Source organism: Oncorhynchus nerka, unplaced genomic scaffold (genome assembly GCF_034236695.1).
Source record: "Oncorhynchus nerka isolate Pitt River unplaced genomic scaffold, Oner_Uvic_2.0 unplaced_scaffold_949, whole genome shotgun sequence".
In the NCBI taxonomy this organism is placed as follows: Eukaryota; Metazoa; Chordata; class Actinopteri; order Salmoniformes; family Salmonidae; genus Oncorhynchus; species Oncorhynchus nerka.
This window is the reverse complement of record NW_027040361.1, coordinates 145,872-164,838: the sequence shown is the minus strand read 5'-3', so window position 1 is coordinate 164,838 and position 18,967 is coordinate 145,872. Positions and strand designations below refer to the sequence as shown.

The following is an 18,967-nucleotide window of genomic DNA, read 5'->3' as shown; positions in this document are numbered from 1 at the left end:
CTGGTTTTCCTTTTATCGTCCGTGATTGACTGTAGACCCTGACACATACCTCTCGTATCTGAGCCGTTGAATTGCGACTCTACTTTGTCTCTATACTGACGCTTAGTTTGTTTGATTGCCTTGCGGAGGGAATAGCTACACTGTTTGTATTCGGTCATGTTTCCGGTCACCTTGCCCTGATTAAAAGCAGTGCTTTCAGTTTTGCGCGAGTCCTGCCATCATTCAACGGTTTCTGGTTTGGGAATGTTTTAATAGACACTGTGGGTACGACATCCCCGATGCACTTGCTAATAAACCCGCTCACCGAATCAGCGTATTCATCAATGTTGTTGTTTGACGTAATGTGGAACATATCCTAATCCACGTGATCCAAGCATTCATGAAGCTTGGAATCAGATTGGTCGGACCAGTGTTGAACAGACCTGAGTGCAGGAGCTTCCTGTTTTAGTTTCTGTCTATAGGCTGGAAGCAACCAAATGGAGTCGTGGTCAGCTTTTCCGAAAGGAGGGCGGGGGAGGGCCTTATATGCGTTGTGGAAGTTAGAATAGCAATGATCTAGGGTTTTGCCAGCCCTGGTTGCGCAATCGATATGCTGATAGAATTTAGGGAGCTTTGTTTTCAGATTAACCTTTTTAAAATCCCCAGCTACAATAAATGTATCCTCAGGACATGTGGTTTCCAGTTTACATAGAGTCAACTGAAGTTCGTTCAGAGCCATCGATGTGTCTGCTTGGGGAGGATATATGCTGCTGTGATTATAATCATTCTCTTTGTAGATAATGCGGTCGGCATTTGATTGTGAGGAATTCTAAGTCAGGTGAACAGAAGGACTTGAGTTCCTGTATGTTGTTATGAATGCACCACGTCTCGTTAATCATAAGGCATACACCCCCACCCTTCTTCTTACCAGAAAGATGCTTGTTTCTGTTGGCGCGATGCGTGAAGAATCCAGCTCGAGTGAGCCATGTTTCCGTGAAACAAAGAACGTTACAGTCTCTGATGTCTCTCTGGAAGGCTACCGTTGCACGGATTTAGTCTACCTTGTTGTCAAGAGACTGGACATTGGCGAGTAGTATGCTCGGGAGCGGTGTGCGATGTGCCTGTCTACGGAGCCTGACCAGAAGACCGCTCCGTCTGCCCCTTCTTCGGTGTTGTTGTTTTGGGTCGCCGGCTGGGATCCGGTCCATTGTCCTGGGTGGTGGGCAAAACAGAGGATCCGCTTCGGGAAAGTCATATTCCTGGTCGTAATGTTGGTGAGTTGACGTCGCTCTTATATCCAATAGTTCCTCCCAACTGTATGTAATAAAACCTAAGATTACCTGGGGTAACAATGTAAGAAATAACACATGAAAAATCGAAATACTATATAGTTTCCAAGGTACGCGAAGCCAGGCGGCCATCTCTGTCGGCGCCAGAAGTAGATGTGACTGTGCCAATGTTTGTGTTGCTTCACAGTCCCTCTGTTCCATAAGGTTTTTTTTTATCTGTTTTTTTAAATCAAATTTTACGTCAGTTCCTTGATGTGGAATAGAGTTCCATGTAGTCATGGCTCTATGTAGTTCTGTGTGCCTCCCATAGCCTGTTCTGAACTTGGGGACTGTGAAGAAACCTCTTGTGGCATGTCTTGTGGGGTATGCATGGGTGTCTGCAGACAGCTCGGTGCATTCAACATGTCAATACTGCTCATAAATAAATGTAGTGATGAAGTCAATCTCTCCTCCACTTTCAGCCAGGAGAGATTGACATGCATATTATTAATATTAGCTCTCTGTGTACATCCAAGGGCCAGCCGTGCTGCCCTGTTAGGAGACAATTACAAAACTAGGGCCTGTAGGACCTGCCTTGTTGATAGTGTTGTTAAGAAGGCAGAGCATTGATTTATTATAGACAGACTTCTCCCAATCTTAGCTACTACTGCATCAATATGTTTTGACCATGACAGTTTACAATCTAGTGTTATTCCAAGCAGTTTAGTCATCTCAACTTGCTCAATTTCCACATGATTTATTACAAGATTTAGTTGAGGTTTAGAGATTAGTGAGTGTTTTGTTCCAAATACAATGCTTTTAGTTTCAGAAATATTTAGGGCTAACTTATTCCTTGCCACCCACTCTGAAACTAACTACAGCTCTTTGTTGAGTGTTGCTGTCATTTCAGTCAGTCTAGTAGCTGACGTGTATGGTGTTGTGTCATCCACATACATAGACACTCTGGCTTCACTCAGTCAGTGGCATGTCGTTAGTAAAACTTTTTAAAAGCAAGGGGCCTAAACAGCTACCCTGGAGAATTCCTGATTCTAGCTGGATTATATTTGAGAGACTTCCATTAAAGAACACCCTCTGTGTTCTGTTAGACAAGTAACTCTTTATCCACATTATAGCAGAGGGTGTAAAGCCATAACACATACGTTTTTCCAGCAGCAGACTATGATCAATAATGTGAAAAAGCTGCACTGAAGTCTAACAAGACAGCCCCCACAATCATTTTATCATCAATTTATCTCAGCCAATCATCAGTCATTTGTCTAAGTGCTGTGCTTGTTGAGTGCCATTCCATATAGCCATGCTGAAATTCTGTTGTCAATTTGTTTACTGTGAAATAGCATTGTATCTGGTCAAACACCATTTTTTTCCTGAAGTTTACTAAGGGTTGGTAACAGGCTGATTGGTTGGCTATTTGAGCCAGTAAAGGGGGCTTGATAGTTAGTTGATAGTGCAGAGTGAGCTGCATAAAGTGGTCTTCCTACTATTGCACACCGCCTCAGTGCTAACAGTGTAACTCTGGTTTATAGGCCCATGACTACTGTTTACAACAGATGTATTCGGTGCAATTAGGGGTACATAAATTAAATTACTTACATTGTGTTTGCCAATTTCATGCAGCATTATGGCGACTCATTGTCACAATGGTAGGGATTAACTGAGCTGGTCTTGGATCATTTACCAGTCATTGTTTCAACGCAGTCTTGAAATGTGTGGACAGAGTCCAGGAGCCAAGATGATTTGGATGGACTCTGTCATTCCTGTAGACTATCTTCTGTTTCCAGAAGGTGTCAAAGTTATCTATAAAAGTGACTCCAGCAGAGCTACAGTAGTATTTTAGCCAGATGTGTAATGCCAGCAGTCTGCTGAATCTTTCACACCCACGGCCCAACGATGGTACTGGACCTGAAATTATTGGCCCTTTTTTGGAGTGTCTTAACCTCTAATGACTCCCCATCCCGCGTGAGGGAGCGTAATCATTGCCTGACACTAATTAGCATAACGCAACGGACATGAATATTCCTAGAAAATATTCCTATTCATGAAAATCACAAATGAAATATTTTGAGACACAGCTTAGCCTTTTGTTAATCACCCTGTCATCTCAGATTTTCAAAATATGCTTTACAGCCAAAGCTAGACAAGCATTTGTGTAAGTTTATCGATAGCCTAGCATAGCATTTTGTCCAGCTAGCAGCAGGTAACTTGGTGACGGAAATCAGAAAATTAAATCGTTTACCTTTGATGAGCTTTGGATGTTTTCACTCACGAGACTCCCAGTTAGATAGCAAATGTTCCTTTTTTCCAAAAATATTATTTTTGTAGGCGAAATAGCTCCGTTTGTTCTTCACGTTTGGCTGAGAAATCGCCCGGAAATTGCAGTCACGAAAACGGCTAAAAATATTCCAAATTAGCTCCATAATATCGACAGAAACATGGCAAACGTTTATAATCAATCCTCAAGGTGTTTTTCAAATATCTATTCGATAATATATCCATCGGGACAATTAGTTTTTCAGTAGGACCGATTGGAGTAATGGCTACCTCTGTATTTTACGCGAGAATCTCTCTGGGAGCATCAGGTGACCACTTGCGCAATGTAGCCGCTTACGGGTATTCTTCAACATAAATGCGTAAAACTACGTCACAATGCTGTAGACACCTTCGGGAATACGGAGAAAGAGTAATCTGGTTGATAGCCCATTCACTGCTCAATAGGGACGCAGTGGAACGCAGCACTTTCAAAACATGAGGCACTTCTGGATTGGATTTTTCTCAGGCTTTCGCCTGCAACATCAGTTATACTCACAGACAATATTTTTACAGTTTTGGAAACTTTAGAGTGTTTTCTATCCTAAATTGTCAATTATATGCATATTCTAACATCTTGTCATGACAAAATATCCCGTTTACAACTGGAACGTTTTTTTTTCAAAAATGAAAATACTGCCCTTAATGCTAAAATCACTTCTTTAAAATAAATTTTCAAATGTTCCGAGCTAGCCCTCCTGATGTCGTTTGACCCCACATGGACTACAGCAGTGTCAGCTCCCGGCATCTGTGGTAGAACAGTCGAAGCACCCTTGTTATGTTCTGTACTTTTGCCTTGGGGACCGAGATGTTTCTCACCATAGAGCTGCCTATGATGACAGCTGGGCCAGTCTCTCAGGCAGCCTCACAGTTTGGTGAGGCTGGGAGCTCCGAAGATCTGAACCCGAGGTAGAAGCCACCGGAGAGGGAGACAGATCCGAGGACGAAGATGCAGGTACCTCCGGATCTGATCTTGATTGGGAAGCCACTGAGGACGAAGGCTCCGGAACCTCTGGATCCAGGGCGGCAAAGCTGTTTTTGGTCTGTGTCCGTTCCGGGCTCAACATCTCCATGGAGACCCTCGTTGCCAGAGGACGCCTTCTTCGACTTCCACGGCAAGTGACGTACCTCCATGGCTGGTTGGTTGGGTCGAGAACAGCTCCCTTCTCCAAGGAAGAAGAGACCACTTCGGGGATGGAACCCTGCCTAGCACCGGCCAGTCGGCTGTGGAGAGCCGACGCGGCGAAACTTCCACCAGACCAGAGCGGCGTCCGGCTACTAGAGTGGAAGAAAAATAAAGAGTAGGTGGGCGTGGGTTCCCCAGTAGCTTATGTAGGTTTGCTACTTGCTTGCTAAGAGTAGCTACTTCGCTCCTTTAGTCCTCCGCAAGCAAGCAGTTGCTACATTGAAAGTCAGCGCGGTCCACATTGTCCCGGAACAAAGCAAACACAGCTCCTGCAACACTGGAAACGTTTAATAGCGGCCTCCGTTTGAGACCTTTTTTGAGGCCGCCGAGTGTGGGGGTGCTTTGCTGCTGACGCTGTCTGTGGTTTATTTAGAGGCACAAAAGGCACACTTTACCATCATGGCTGCCACAGCATTCTGCAGCAATACGCCATCCCATCTGGTTTGCGCTTTGGGACTACCATTAGTTTTTCCACAGGACAATGACCCAACAACCCTCCACGCTATGTAAGGGCTATTTGACCAAGTAGGTCTCCACAATCACCCGACCTCAACCCAATTGAGATGGTTTGGGATGAGTTGGACCGCAGAGTGAAGGAAAAGCAGCCAACAAGTGCTCAGCATATGTGGGAACTCCTTCAAGACTGTTGAAAAAGCATTCCTCATGAAGCTGGTTGAGAATGCCAAGAGTGTGCAAAGCTATCATTAAGGCAAAGGGTGGCTACTTTGAATATATTTTGATTTGTTTAACACTTTTTTGGTTACTACATGATTCCATGTGTTATTTCAAAGTTTTGATGTCTTCACTATTATTCTACAATGTAGAAAATAGTACAAAAAAAGAAAAACCCATAATTGGGTAGGTGTGTCCAAACTTTTGACAGGTACTGTATATTTTTTTACATGAATCCACCAGATAATCCACCAGATACTATAGCTGCAGTCCTGCTCCCAGACTGGCAGTCAGAGTAGCGCTTCAGTGGTTATATCTCAGACTGGCAGTCCGAGCAGCGCATCAGTGGTTATATTAATGAGATTTCAATCAAATCCAGTCAGTCAGTATAGCTCTCTGGTACAAATTGCCAAGGAACATTGGGCTCTGGGGTGAGCTCATTTAAATGAATCCATATTCAGTACACTGTGACCTGTGACCTGTTAGAACTGGCTGGGCCAATAGGTTCAATTAGAGAATGACATTGCATAATAGCCTTACTGTGGCTATAGCCCTCTGTCTCTTACAGCCGGTACTAATTCCCTCCCTATTCCTTCCCCTTAGCCCTACTCCTTCCCCTTGGCCCTAACCCTTCCCCTTGGCCCTACTCCTTCCCCATGGCCCTACTCCTTCCCCATGCCCTACTCCTTCCCCTTGGCCCTAACCCTTCCCCATGGCCCTACTCCTTCCCCTTGGCCCTAACCCTTCCCCTTGGCCCTAACCCTTCCCCATGGCCCTACTCCTTCCCCTTGGCCCTAACCCTTCCCCATGGCCCTTCTCCTTCCCCTTGGCCCTATTCCTTCCCCATGGCCCTAACCCTTCCCCATGGCCCTACTCCTTTCTCATGGCCCTACTCCTTCCCCATGGCCCTACTCCTTCCCCATGGCCCTACTCCTTCCCCATGGCCCTACTCCTTCCCCTTGGCCCTAACCCTTCCCCTTGGCCCTAACCCTTCCCCATGGCCCTTCTCCTTCCCCTTGGCCCTACTCCTTCCCCATGGCCCTATTCCTTCCCCATGGCCCTACTCCTTCCCCATGGCCCTTCTCCTTCCCCTTGGCCCTACTCCTTCCCCATGGCCCTAACCCTTCCCCATGGCCCTCCTCCTTCCCCATGGCCCTACTCCTTCCCCATGGCCCTACTCCTTCCCCTTGGCCCTAACCCTTCCCCATGGCCCTAACCCTTCCCCTTGGCCCTACTCCTTCCCCTTGGCCCTACTCCTTCCCCTTGGCCTTAACCCTTCCCCTTGGCCCTTCTCCTTCCCCATGGCCCTAAACCTTCCCCATAGCCCTACTCCTTCCCCTTGGCCCTAACCCTTCCCCATGGCCCTACTCCTTCCCCATGGCCCTAACCCTTCCCCATGGCCCTCCTCCTTCCCCTTGGCCCTACTCCTTCCCCATGGCCCTAACCCTTCCCCATGGCCCTACTCCTTCCCCTTGGCCCTAACCCTTCCCCATGGCCCTACTCCTTCCCCTTGGCCCTAACCCTTCCCCATGGCCCTTCTCCTTCCCCTTGGCCCTACTCCTTCCCCATGGCCCTACTCCTTCCCCATGGCCCTTCTCCTTCCCCTTGGCCCTACTCCTTCCCCATGGCCCTAACCCTTCCCCATGGCCCTCCTCCTTCCCCATGGCCCTACTCCTTCCCCATGGCCCTACTCCTTCCCCTTGGCCCTAACCCTTCCCCATGGCCCTAACCCTTCCCCTTGGCCCTACTCCTTCCCCTTGGCCCTACTCCTTCCCCTTGGCCTTAACCCTTCCCCTTGGCCCTTCTCCTTCCCCATGGCCCTAAACCTTCCCCATAGCCCTACTCCTTCCCCTTGGCCCTAACCCTTCCCCTTGGCCCTAACCCTTCCCCATGGCCCTACTCCTTCCCCATGGCCCTAACCCTTCCCCATGGCCCTCCTCCTTCCCCTTGGCCCTACTCCTTCCCCATGGCCCTAACCCTTCCCCATGGCCCCTACGCCTTCCCCTTGGCCCTAACCCTTCCCCATGGCTATACTCCTTCCCCATGGCACTAACCCTTCCCCATGGCCCTACTCCTTCCCCTTGGCCCTACTCCTTCCCCATGGGCCTAACCCTTCCCCATGGCCCTACTCCTTCCCCTTGGCCCTACTCCTTCCCCATGGCCCTACTCCTTCCCAATGGCCCTACTCCTTCCCCATGGCCCTACTCCTTCCCCATGGCCCTAACCCTTCCACTTGGCCCTACTCCTTCCCCTTGGCCCTAACCCTTCCCCATGGCCCTAACCCTTCCCCATGGCTCTAACCCTTCCCCTTGGCCCTACTCCTTCCCCTTGGCCCTACTCCTTCCCCATGGCCCTACTCCTTCCCCATGGCCCTACTCCTTCCCCTTGGCCCTACTCCTTCCCCATGGCCCTTCTCCTTCCCCATGGCCCTACTCCTTCCCCATGGCCCTACTCCTTCCCCATGGCCCTACTCCTTCCCCATGGCCCTAACCCTTCCACTTGGCCCTACTCCTTCCCCTTGGCCCTAACCCTTCCCCATGGTCCTAACCCTTCCCCATGGCCCTACTCCTTCCCCATGGCCCTACTCCTTCCCCTTGGCCCTACCCTTCCCCTTGGCCCAACTCCTTCCCCATGGCCCTACTCCTTCCCCATGGCCCTAACCCTTCCCCATGGCCCTCCTCCTTCCCCATGGCCCTACTCCTTCCCCATGGCCCTACTCCTTCCCCATGGCACTAACTCTTCCACTTGGCCCTACTCCTTCCCCATGGCCCTAACCCTTCCACTTGGCCCTATTCCTTCCCCATGGCCCTACTCCTTCCCCATGGCCCTACTCCTTCCCCATGGCCCTACTCCTTCCCCTTGGCCCTAACCCTTCCCCATGGCCCTAAACCTTCCCCATAGCCCTACTCCTTCCCCTTGGCCCTAACCCTTCCCCTTGGCCCTAACCCTTCCCCATGGCCCTACTCCTTCCCCATGGCCCTAACCCTTCCCCATGGCCCTCCTCCTTCCCCTTGGCCCTACTCCTTCCCCATGGCCCTAACCCTTCCCCATGGCCCTACGCCTTCCCCTTGGCCCTAACCCTTCCCCATGGCTATACTCCTTCCCCATGGCACTAACCCTTCCCCATGGCCCTACTCCTTCCCCTTGGCCCTACTCCTTCCCCATGGGCCTAACCCTTCCCCATGGCCCTACTCCTTCCCCTTGGCCCTACTCCTTCCCCATGGCCCTACTCCTTCCCCATGGCCCTACTCCTTCCCCATGGCCCTAACCCTTCCCTTGGCCCTACTCCTTCCCCTTGGCCCTAACCCTTCCCCATGGCCCTAACCCTTCCCCATGGCTCTAACCCTTCCCCTTGGCCCTACTCCTTCCCCTTGGCCCTAACCCTTCCCCATGGCCCTAACCCTTCCCCATGGCTCTAACCCTTCCCCTTGGCCCTACTCCTTCCCCTTGGCCCTACTCCTTCCCCATGGCCCTACTCCTTCCCCATGGCCCTACTCCTTCCCCTTGGCCCTACTCCTTCCCCATGGCCCTTCTCCTTCCCCATGGCCCTACTCCTTCCCCATGGCCCTACTCCTTCCCCATGGCCCTACTCCTTCCCCATGGCCCTAACCCTTCCACTTGGCCCTACTCCTTCCCCTTGGCCCTAACCCTTCCCCATGGTCCTAACCCTTCCCCATGGCCCTACTCCTTCCCCATGGCCCTACTCCTTCCCCTTGGCCCTACTGCTTCCCCTTGGCCCAACTCCTTCCCCATGGCCCTACTCCTTCCCCATGGCCCTAACCCTTCCCCATGGCCCTCCTCCTTCCCCATGGCCCTACTCCTTCCCCATGGCCCTACTCCTTCCCCATGGCACTAACTCTTCCACTTGGCCCTACTCCTTCCCCATGGCCCTAACCCTTCCACTTGGCCCTATTCCTTCCCCATGGCCCTACTCCTTCCCCATGGCCCTACTCCTTCCCCATGGCCCTACTCCTTCCCCATGGCCCTAACCCTTCCCCATGGCCCTACTCCTTCCCCATGGCCCTACTCCTTCCCCATGGCCCTACTCCTTCCCCATGGCCCTACCCTTCCCCATGGCCCTACTCCTTCCCCATGGCCCTAACCCTTCCCCATGGCCCTACTCCTTCCCCATGGCCCTACTCCTTCCCCATGGCACTAACTCTTCCACTTGGCCCTACTCCTTCCCCATGGCCCTAACCCTTCCCCATGGCCCTAACTCCTTCCCATGGCCCTACTCCTTCCCCATGGCCCTAACCCTTCCACTTGGCCCTACTCCTTCCCCATGGCCCTAACTCCTTCCCCATGGCCCTATTCCTTCCCCATGGCCCTACTCCTTCCCCATGGCCCTACTCCTTCCCCATGGCCCTACTCCTTCCCCATGGCCCTACTCCTTCCCCATGGCCCTAACCCTTCCCCATGGCCCTCCTCCTTCCCCATGGCCCTACTCCTTCCCCATGGCCCTAACCCTTCCCCTTTGCCCTACTCCTTCAATGTTTCCAGATCTGAAGGGTCTCATGAAGCTTCTCTATGGTGCATACGTTCTTTTGACTCATCACATACGCTGCCGTTTATTATCTATCCTGTTGCCTATTGTCTTGTCACCGGTTACCGATCTACCCCTGCACATGGACTTGGTACTGGTACCCCATGTTTATAGCCAAGTTATCATGACTCAGTACTGGTACTCCTTGTATATAACCAAGTTATCATTACTCAGTACGGGTACCCCTTGTATATAACCAAGTTATCATTACTCAGTACTGGTACCCCTTGTATATAACCAAGTTATCATTACTCAGTACTGGTACCACTTGTATATAGACAAGTTATCATGACTCAGTACTGGTACCCATTGTATATAGACAAGTTATCATGACTCAGTACTGGTGCCACTTGTATATAGACAAGTTATCATGACTCAGTACTGGCACCCATTGTATATAGACAAGTTATCATGACTCAGTACTGGTACCCCTTGTATATAGCCAAGTTATCATGACTCAGTACTGGCACCCATTGTATATAGACAAGTTATCATGACTCAGTACTGGTACCCCTTGTATATAACCAAGTTATCATGACTCAGTACTGGCACCCATTGTATATAGACAAGTTATCATGACTCAGTACTGGTACCCCTTGTATATAGCCAAGTTATCATGACTCAGTACTGGTACCCCTTGTATATAGCCAAGTTATCATGACTCAGTACTGGTACCCCTTGTATATAGCCAAGTTATCATGACTCAGTACTGGTACCCCTTGTATATAGCCAAGTTATCATGACTCAGTACTGGTACCCCTTGTATATAACCAAGTTATTGTTACTCAGTACTAGTACTCCTTGTATATAACCAAGTTATTGTTACTCAGTACTGGTACCCCTTGTATATAACCAAGTTATTGTTACTCAGTACTGGTACCCATTGTATATAGACAAGTTATCATGACTCAGTACTGGTACCCCTTGTATATAGCCAAGTTATCATGACTCAGTACTGGTACCCCTTGTATATAACCAAGTTATCATTACTCAGTACTGGTACCACTTGTATATAGACAAGTTATCATGACTCAGTACTGGTACCCCTTGTATATAGCCAAGTTATCATGACTCAGTACTGGTACCCCTTGTATATAACCAAGTTATTGTTACTCAGTACTAGTACTCCTTGTATATAGACAAGTTATCATGACTCAGTACTGGTACCCATTGTATATAGACAAGTTATCATGACTCAGTACTGGTACCCCTTGTATATAACCAAGTTATCATGACTCAGTACTGGTACCCCTTGTATATAACCAAGTTATTGTTACTCAGTACTGGTACCCCTTGTATATAACCAAGTTATTGTTACTCAGTACTGGCACCCATTGTATATAGACAAGTTATTGTTACTCAGTACTGGTACCCCTTGTATATAGACAAGTTATTGTTACTCAGTACTGGTACTCCTTGTATATAACCAAGTTATTGTTACTCAGTACTGGTACTCCTTGTATATAACCAAGTTATCATGACTCAGTACTGGTACCCCTTGTATATAACCAAGTTATTGTTACTCAGTACTGGTACTCCTTGTATATAGACAAGTTATTGTTACTCAGTACTGGTACTCCTTGTATATAACCAAGTTATTGTTACTCAGTACTGGTACCCCTTGTATATAACCATGTTATTGTTACTCAGTACTGGTACCCCTTGTATATAACCAAGTTATTGTTACTCAGTACTGGTACTCCTTGTATATAACCAAGTTATTGTTACTCAGTACTGGTACCCCTTGTATATAACCAAGTTATTGTTACTCAGTACTGGTACTCCTTGTATATAACCAAGTTATAACCAAGTTATTGTTACAGTACTGGTACTCAGTACTGGTGTATATCCTTGTATATAACCAAGTTATTGTTACTCAGTACTGGTACCCCTTGTATATAACCAAGTTATTGTTACTCAGTACTGGTACTCCTTGTATATAACCAAGTTATTGTTACTCAGTACTGGTACTCCTTGTATATAACCAAGTTATTGTTACTCAGTACTGGTACTCCTTGTATATAACTCAGTACTGGTTATTGTTACTCAGTACTGGTACCCTTGTATATAACCAAGTTATTGTTACTCAGTACTGGTACTCCTTGTATATAACCAAGTTATTGTTACTCAGTACTGGTACCCCTTGTATATAACCAAGTTATTGTTACTCAGTACTGGTACTCCTTGTATATAACCAAGTTATTGTTACTCAGTACTGGTACCCCTTGTATATAACCAAGTTATTGTTACTCAGTACTGGTCGCTCTGGATAAGAGCGTCTGCTAAATGACTTAAATGTAAATGTAAATGTACCCCTTGTATATAACCAAGTTATCATGACTCAGTACTGGTACCCCTTGTATATAACCAAGTTATTGTTACTCAGTACTGGTACCCCTTGTATATAACCAAGTTATCATGACTCAGTACTGGTACTCCTTGTATATAACCAAGTTATTGTTACTCAGTACTGGTACTCCTTGTATATAACCAAGTTATCATGACTCAGTACTGGTACCCCTTGTATATAACCAAGTTATTGTTACTCAGTACTGGTACCCCTTGTATATAACCAAGTTATCATGACTCAGTACTGGTACCCCTTGTATATAACCAAGTTATTGTTACTCATTGTGTATTTATTCCTTGTTATTATTTGTCTATTTTCTTTCTCTCTGTATTGTTGGGAAGGGCCCGTTAGCATTTCACTGTTGCTTCGTAAACCTGTTGTTTACATACCCTACATTATTCATCTCATATGTATACGTATATACTGTACTCTATATCATCTACTGCATCCTTATGTAATACATGTATCACTAGCCACTTTAACTATGCCACTTTGTTTACATACTCATCTCATATGTATATACTGTACTCGATACCATCTACTGTATCTTTCCTATGCCGTTCTGTACCATCACTCATTCATATATCTTTATGTACATATTCTTTATCCCCTTACACTTGTGTCTATAAGGTAGTAGTTTTGGAATTGTTAGCTAGATTACTTGTTGGTTATTACTGCATTGTCGGAACTAGAAGCACAAGCATTTCGCTACACTCGCACTAACATCTGCTAACCATGTGTATGTGACAAATAACATTTGATTTGATTTGTTTACGAAGCATGTGACAAATCAAATTTGATTTGACTTTAGAGATATATAAGTAATTACATTATTGCTGCGCACCTACAACAAGAAAACTCAGATGTGAGAGTACTTAAAAAAATTGTAGATCTGAAAATATTGAAGGATTAGGGCCAACAGAAGGAATGTTTATTGTCATGAGTCTTGTCCTGGGGCAGAACTGAACGATTTCCACTAGATAGGCCAGCTGCAAAGTCAGAATTGGCTATATTGTAAAAATTCATGAAAACTAAAAGTAGCTTTTTGGTCAGGCATTAGAGTTAGCAGTATGATTAAGAAGAAAGAGATGGGGATAGAGGGGGGAGGAGAGACAGAGAGGGATCTGAGGAGGGAGGAGAGACAGAAAGAGGGATAGAGGAGGGAGGAGAGACAGAGATAGAGGGGGAGGAGAGAGAGGGGGAGGAGAGACAGAGAGAAGAGAGACAGAGGGGGAGGAGAGACAGAGCGAGGAATAGAGGGGGAGGAGAGACAGAGAGAAGGATAGCGGGGGAGGAGAGACAGAGAGAGGGATAGCCACCGTGCTTCTACACCTGCATTGCTTGCTGTTTGGGGTTTTAGGCTGGGTTTCTGTACAGCACTTTGAGATATCAGCTGATGTACGAAGGGCTATATAAATAAATTTGATTTGGATAGAGGGGGAGGAGAGACAGAGCGAGGGATAGGGGGGGGGAGGAGAGACAGAGCGAGGGATAGAGGGGGGAGACAGAGAGGGATAGTGGGAGAGGGATAGAGGTGGGAGGAGAGACAGAGAGAGGGGCAGAGGGGGAGGAGATATAGAGAGAGGGAGGAGGAGAGACAGATAGAGGGGGAGGAGAGACAGAGAGAGGGATAGAGGGGGAGGAGAGACAGAGAGAGGGGGAGGAGAGACAGAGGGGCGAGGAGAAACAGAGAGAGGGGGATAGAGGGGGAGGAGAGACAGAGAGAGGGGGAGGAGAGACAGAGGGGCGAGGAGAGACAGAGAGAGGGATAGAGGGGGAGGAGAGACAGAGAGATAGAGGGGGGGAGGAGAGACAGAGGGGCGAGGAGAGACAGAGAGAGGGATCAGAGGGGGAGGGATAGAGAGGGGGAGGAGAGACAGAGAGAGGGATAGAGGGGGAGGAGATACAGAAGGGGGAGGAGAGACAGAGCGAGGGATAGAGGGGAGGGGGAGGAGACAGAGCGAGGGATAGAGGGGGAGGAGACAGAGCGAGGGATAGAGGGGGAGGAGAGACAGAGAGAGGGATAGAGGGGGAGGAGAGACAGAGAGAGGGATAGAGGGGGGAGAGACAGAGAGAGGGATAGAGGTGGGAGGAGACAGAGAGAGGGATAGAGGTGGGAGGAGAGACAGAGAGAGGGGCAGAGGGGGAGGAGATATAGAGAGAGGGAGGAGGAGAGACAGAAAGAGGGGGAGGAGAGACAGAGAGAGGGATAGAGGGGGAGGAGAGACAGAGAGAGGGATAGAGGTGGGGGAGGAGAGAGAGAGAGGGGGAGAGAGACAGAGAGAGGGATAGAGGGGGAGGAGAGAGAGAGAGGGAGGGGGAGGAGAGACAGAGAGAGGGATAGGGGGAGGGGGAGGAGAGACAGAGAGAGGGATAGGGGGGGAGGAGAGAGAGAGAGAGGGGGAAGAGAGACAGAGAGAGGGGGGGAGGAGAGACAGAGGGATAGAGGGGGAGGAGAGGGGGAGAGAGGGGGAGGGGGAGGAGAACAGACAGACAGACAGACAGACAGAAGAACAGACAGAAGAAGAACAGACAGACAGACAGACAGACAGAAAGCAAAGTAGGGACAGAGGTATAGAGAGAAAAAGAAGCCATTGTGTGAGAGAAAGACGAGATGGAAATAAATGTCACAGCTCAGTGTGTCCCACTATCTCCAAGCTTACCGCATTTTATTTAACCTTTATTTAACTAGGCAAGTCAGTTAAGAGCAAACCCGACGAGGCTGGGCCAATTGTGCGCCGACCTATGGGTCTCCCAATCACGGCCGGTAGTGATACAGCCTGGCTATGTTTTATGATGTTATTATGCAAAACACAGGGCTCTATGTATTACTGTAGACCTACTGTATACAAAACACAGGGCTCTATGTATTACTGTAGACCTACTGTATACAAAACACAGGGCTCTATGTATTACTGTAGTAGACCTACTGTATACAAAACACGGGGCTCTATGTATTACTGTAGTAGACCTACTGTATACAAAACACAGGGCTCTATGTATTACTGTATACAAAACACAGGGCTCTATGTATTACTGTATACAAAACACAGGGCTCTATTACTGTAGTAGACCTACTGTATACAAAACACAGGGCTCTATGTATTACTGTAGTAGACCTACTGTATACAAAACACAGGGCTCTATATATTACTGTAGTAGATCTACTGTATACAAAACACAGGGCTCTATGTATTACTGTAGTAGACCTACTGTATACAAAACACAGGTCTCTATGTATTACTGTAGTAGACCTACTGTATACAAAACACAGGGCTCTATGTATTACTGTAGTAGACCTACTGTATACAAAACACAGGGCTCTATGTATTACTGTAGTAGACCTACTGTATACAAAACACAGGGCTCTATGCTTTACTGTAGACCTACTGTATACAAAACACAGGGCTCTATTACTGTAGTAGACCTACTGTATACAAAACACAGGTCTATGTCTTACTGTAGTAGGACTACTGTATACAAAACACAGGGCTCTATGTATTACTGTAGTAGACCTACTGTATACAAAACACAGGGCTCTATGTATTACTGTATACAAAACACAGGGCTCTATGTATTACTGTATACAAAACACAGGGCTCTATTACTGTAGTAGACCTACTGTATACAAAACACAGGGCTCTATGTATTACTGTAGTAGACCTACTGTATACAAAACACAAGTCTCTATGTCTTACTGTAGTAGGACTACTGTATACAAAACACAGGGCTCTATGTATTACTGTATACAAAACACAGGGCTCTATTACTGTAGTAGACCTACTGTATACAAAACACAGGGCTCTATTACTGTAGTAGACCTACTGTATACAAAACACAGGGCTCTATGTATTACTGTAGTATACCTACTGTATACAAAACACAGGGCTCTATGTATTACTGTATACAAAACACAGGGCTCTATGTATTACTGTATACAAAACACAGGGCTCTATGTATTACTGTATACAAAACACAGGGCTCTATTACTGTAGTAGACCTACTGTATACAAAACACAGGTCTCAATGCATTACTGTATACAAAACACAGGGCTCTATGTATTACTGTAGTAGACCTACTGTATACAAAACACAGGGTTCTATGTATTACTGTATACAAAACACAGGGCTCTATGTATTACTGTAGTAGACCTACTGTGTACAACATGTTCTCATCTTCAATCTGATAGAACAGGAGTTTGAGAATATACAGATAAATCCAATAACATTGTTGTCATATAAGCAATAAGAATTACACTACAACTCTGAACAAACCTTACAGATTTCCCTTTTACTCTGGTTCTTCTTGATGTTATGAAGATAAACCTTCATAGTAACATTTATAATGTTTGTTACATTAGCCATTTTTTTGTATTCTGTTCTTGTAACAAAAGTAATTTCAGAACCAAATGAACAAGAAAAAAATATTCTAAAATGATTTTATACATTTTTTAATGAGGTTTCTATTTCTCCCATTCTTGTTTGTTTCAGCCATGGCCATCAGTGACCCGTTCTTCAGCGGTAACCAGTCATCCTGGATGTCTTTCCCTCCAGTCAGCATCAGACACAGGACAGACCTCAGGCTGCAGTTCCAGACTCTGTCACCAGAGGGCATCGTCTTCTACACAGCACAGCACCTCAGTGCCAGGGCCGGTAGGAACAAATGGAACCATTCTATCCTCTACACTGCTCTGTTTTCATGTCATTTGTGGTTTATAGAAACGTGCTAATAATATAACTACATTCAGAATGGCAACAACATTAATCACCATCGTATCTCTCTGGTCATGTCATCCACAGGAGACTTCTTCTGTGTGTCCCTGACATCGGGGTTGGTCCAGCTGCGTTACAACCTGGGTTCTGGAACCAACGTGTTACAGTCCACTAACAGAGTGGACACCAGCGGAGGGACCTGGCACACGGTACCATGTCAAATCAAATCACATTTTATTTGTCACATGCGCCAAATACAACAGGTGTAGGATCTTACATTGAAATGCTTACTTTTTAGTAAAAAAAAATATATTTGACCTTTATTTAACTAGACAAGTCAGTTAAGAACAAATTCTTATTTTCAATGACGGCCTAGGAACAATGGGTTAACTGCCTGTTCAGGGGCAGAACGACAGATTTGTACTCGGGGGTTTGAACTTGCAACCTTCCGGTTACTAGTCCAACGCTCTAACCACTAGGCTACCTGCCGCCCCACTTACAAGCCCTTAACCAACAACACAGTTGTAAGCGAAAAAAGACACAATAGCACAATTGGTTAGGTGGCCATATAACGGCAGCCATCTCCTCCTGCCACATTATGTTCTTACACCTGTACAGAACAGGCAAGAACATTACAGCTGCGTTTGTGCTGAAAACACATCAGATATTTACAGGATCTGGATAAATAATTAGAAAACACACGCAAATAATATTTTCTGTAAAGGTTTGATGTTGTTATCATTCCAGGTGAGGGCAGGCAGGACAGGCCACCAGGGGTACCTGGTTCTGGACGGGCTGGAGGTGAAGCAGAACGACACAGAGGGAGGGATGTCCACTCTGGACGTGGCCACGGACCTCTTCGTCGGCGGGGTCTCTGACCTGAGCTCCATCTCTACGTTCTCCGTGGAGAACGAGCCTGTGGGTTTTACCGGAGGCGTGAGAGAGCTGGTCTTAAACGGACACGACTTTGACCTGACGGCGACAGGGGCCCTGGGAGGGGCCAATGTGGGCGACTGGGACGGGACTGCGTGCGGGTACAAGGTGTGCCAGAACGGCGGCCGCTGTACTGCGTTGAGCGGCGCCGATTCGGACTCGTTTATGTGCACCTGCCCTCCTCGGTGGACGGGTCCTGTGTGTAACCAGGCGGTGTATTGTGTCAATAACCTGTGTCAACATGAGTCATTGTGTTTCTCTGATCTTGTGACTGGCTCATACGACTGTTTCTGTCCTCTCGGGTGGGAGGGGAGGTACTGCGATAAGCAGGTAGGCCTATCCATGACCACTCTGAAGTTCGTTGGGAAATCATATCTGAAATACAGGGATCCTAAATTCAACACACGGAATCTGAGGCACACGCAGGTTTCGTTTAACTTTACAGCCAGCGGGAACGAAGGGTTGATTCTGTGGATGGGAAGAGCGGAGCACGATGACGACGATTACCTTGCTGTCGGGCTTCAGGCGGGCCACCTCAAAATCGCAGTCAACCTCGGAGAGAGGCTCTCCCTCCCGCTCACTTTCAGAAACGTCACGTTGTGTTGTAACACATGGCATTATTTATCTCTCTCTCTGAACAGCACCATTATTCAGGTGTTCCTGGGTGACGAGAGGGTCCTTTTCAAAGACGTGGACCCCTTCGAACGTTACGTTGCCATGAATTACGGGGGTCTGTTGTACTTGGGAGGGTTCGAGTTGCTCAGGAACATCTCAACAGTGACGTCTGGGCTGTTTACCAAAGGATTTGTGGGAGATCTTAAAGACGTGCGTTTGTATCAGGACCCCAGACAACTGCAGTTCCTCCAAAACAGCGAAGGATTTAATGTTCACAAAAGTAATGAGTAGTTCTGTAACTTGTGAAAATAGGTGATTAATGTGTTGTAATAAAGAAATTCATAGAATTGGTTTCTAGAATGTAATCATTTAAGTTCTTTATA

General features: G+C 47.2%; 1 protein-coding gene across 1 annotated transcript in view; it reads left to right on the top strand.

Moving 5' to 3' along the window:
• The window catches only part of LOC115124198 (protein eyes shut homolog), a gene marked incomplete at its 5' end in the record, with an annotated part of 115,132 nt that extends 96,201 nt beyond the window's left edge, over positions 1 to 18,931 (top strand). Inside the window, 3 exons of the mRNA XM_065016611.1 lie at positions 16,815 to 16,976; positions 17,124 to 17,245; positions 17,784 to 18,931. Of these exons, the coding sequence (XP_064872683.1) occupies positions 16,815 to 16,976; positions 17,124 to 17,245; positions 17,784 to 18,875 (1,376 nt within the window). The remainder of the gene's footprint in view (positions 1 to 16,814; positions 16,977 to 17,123; positions 17,246 to 17,783) is intronic.
• Positions 18,932 to 18,967: the final 36 nt, after the last annotated feature.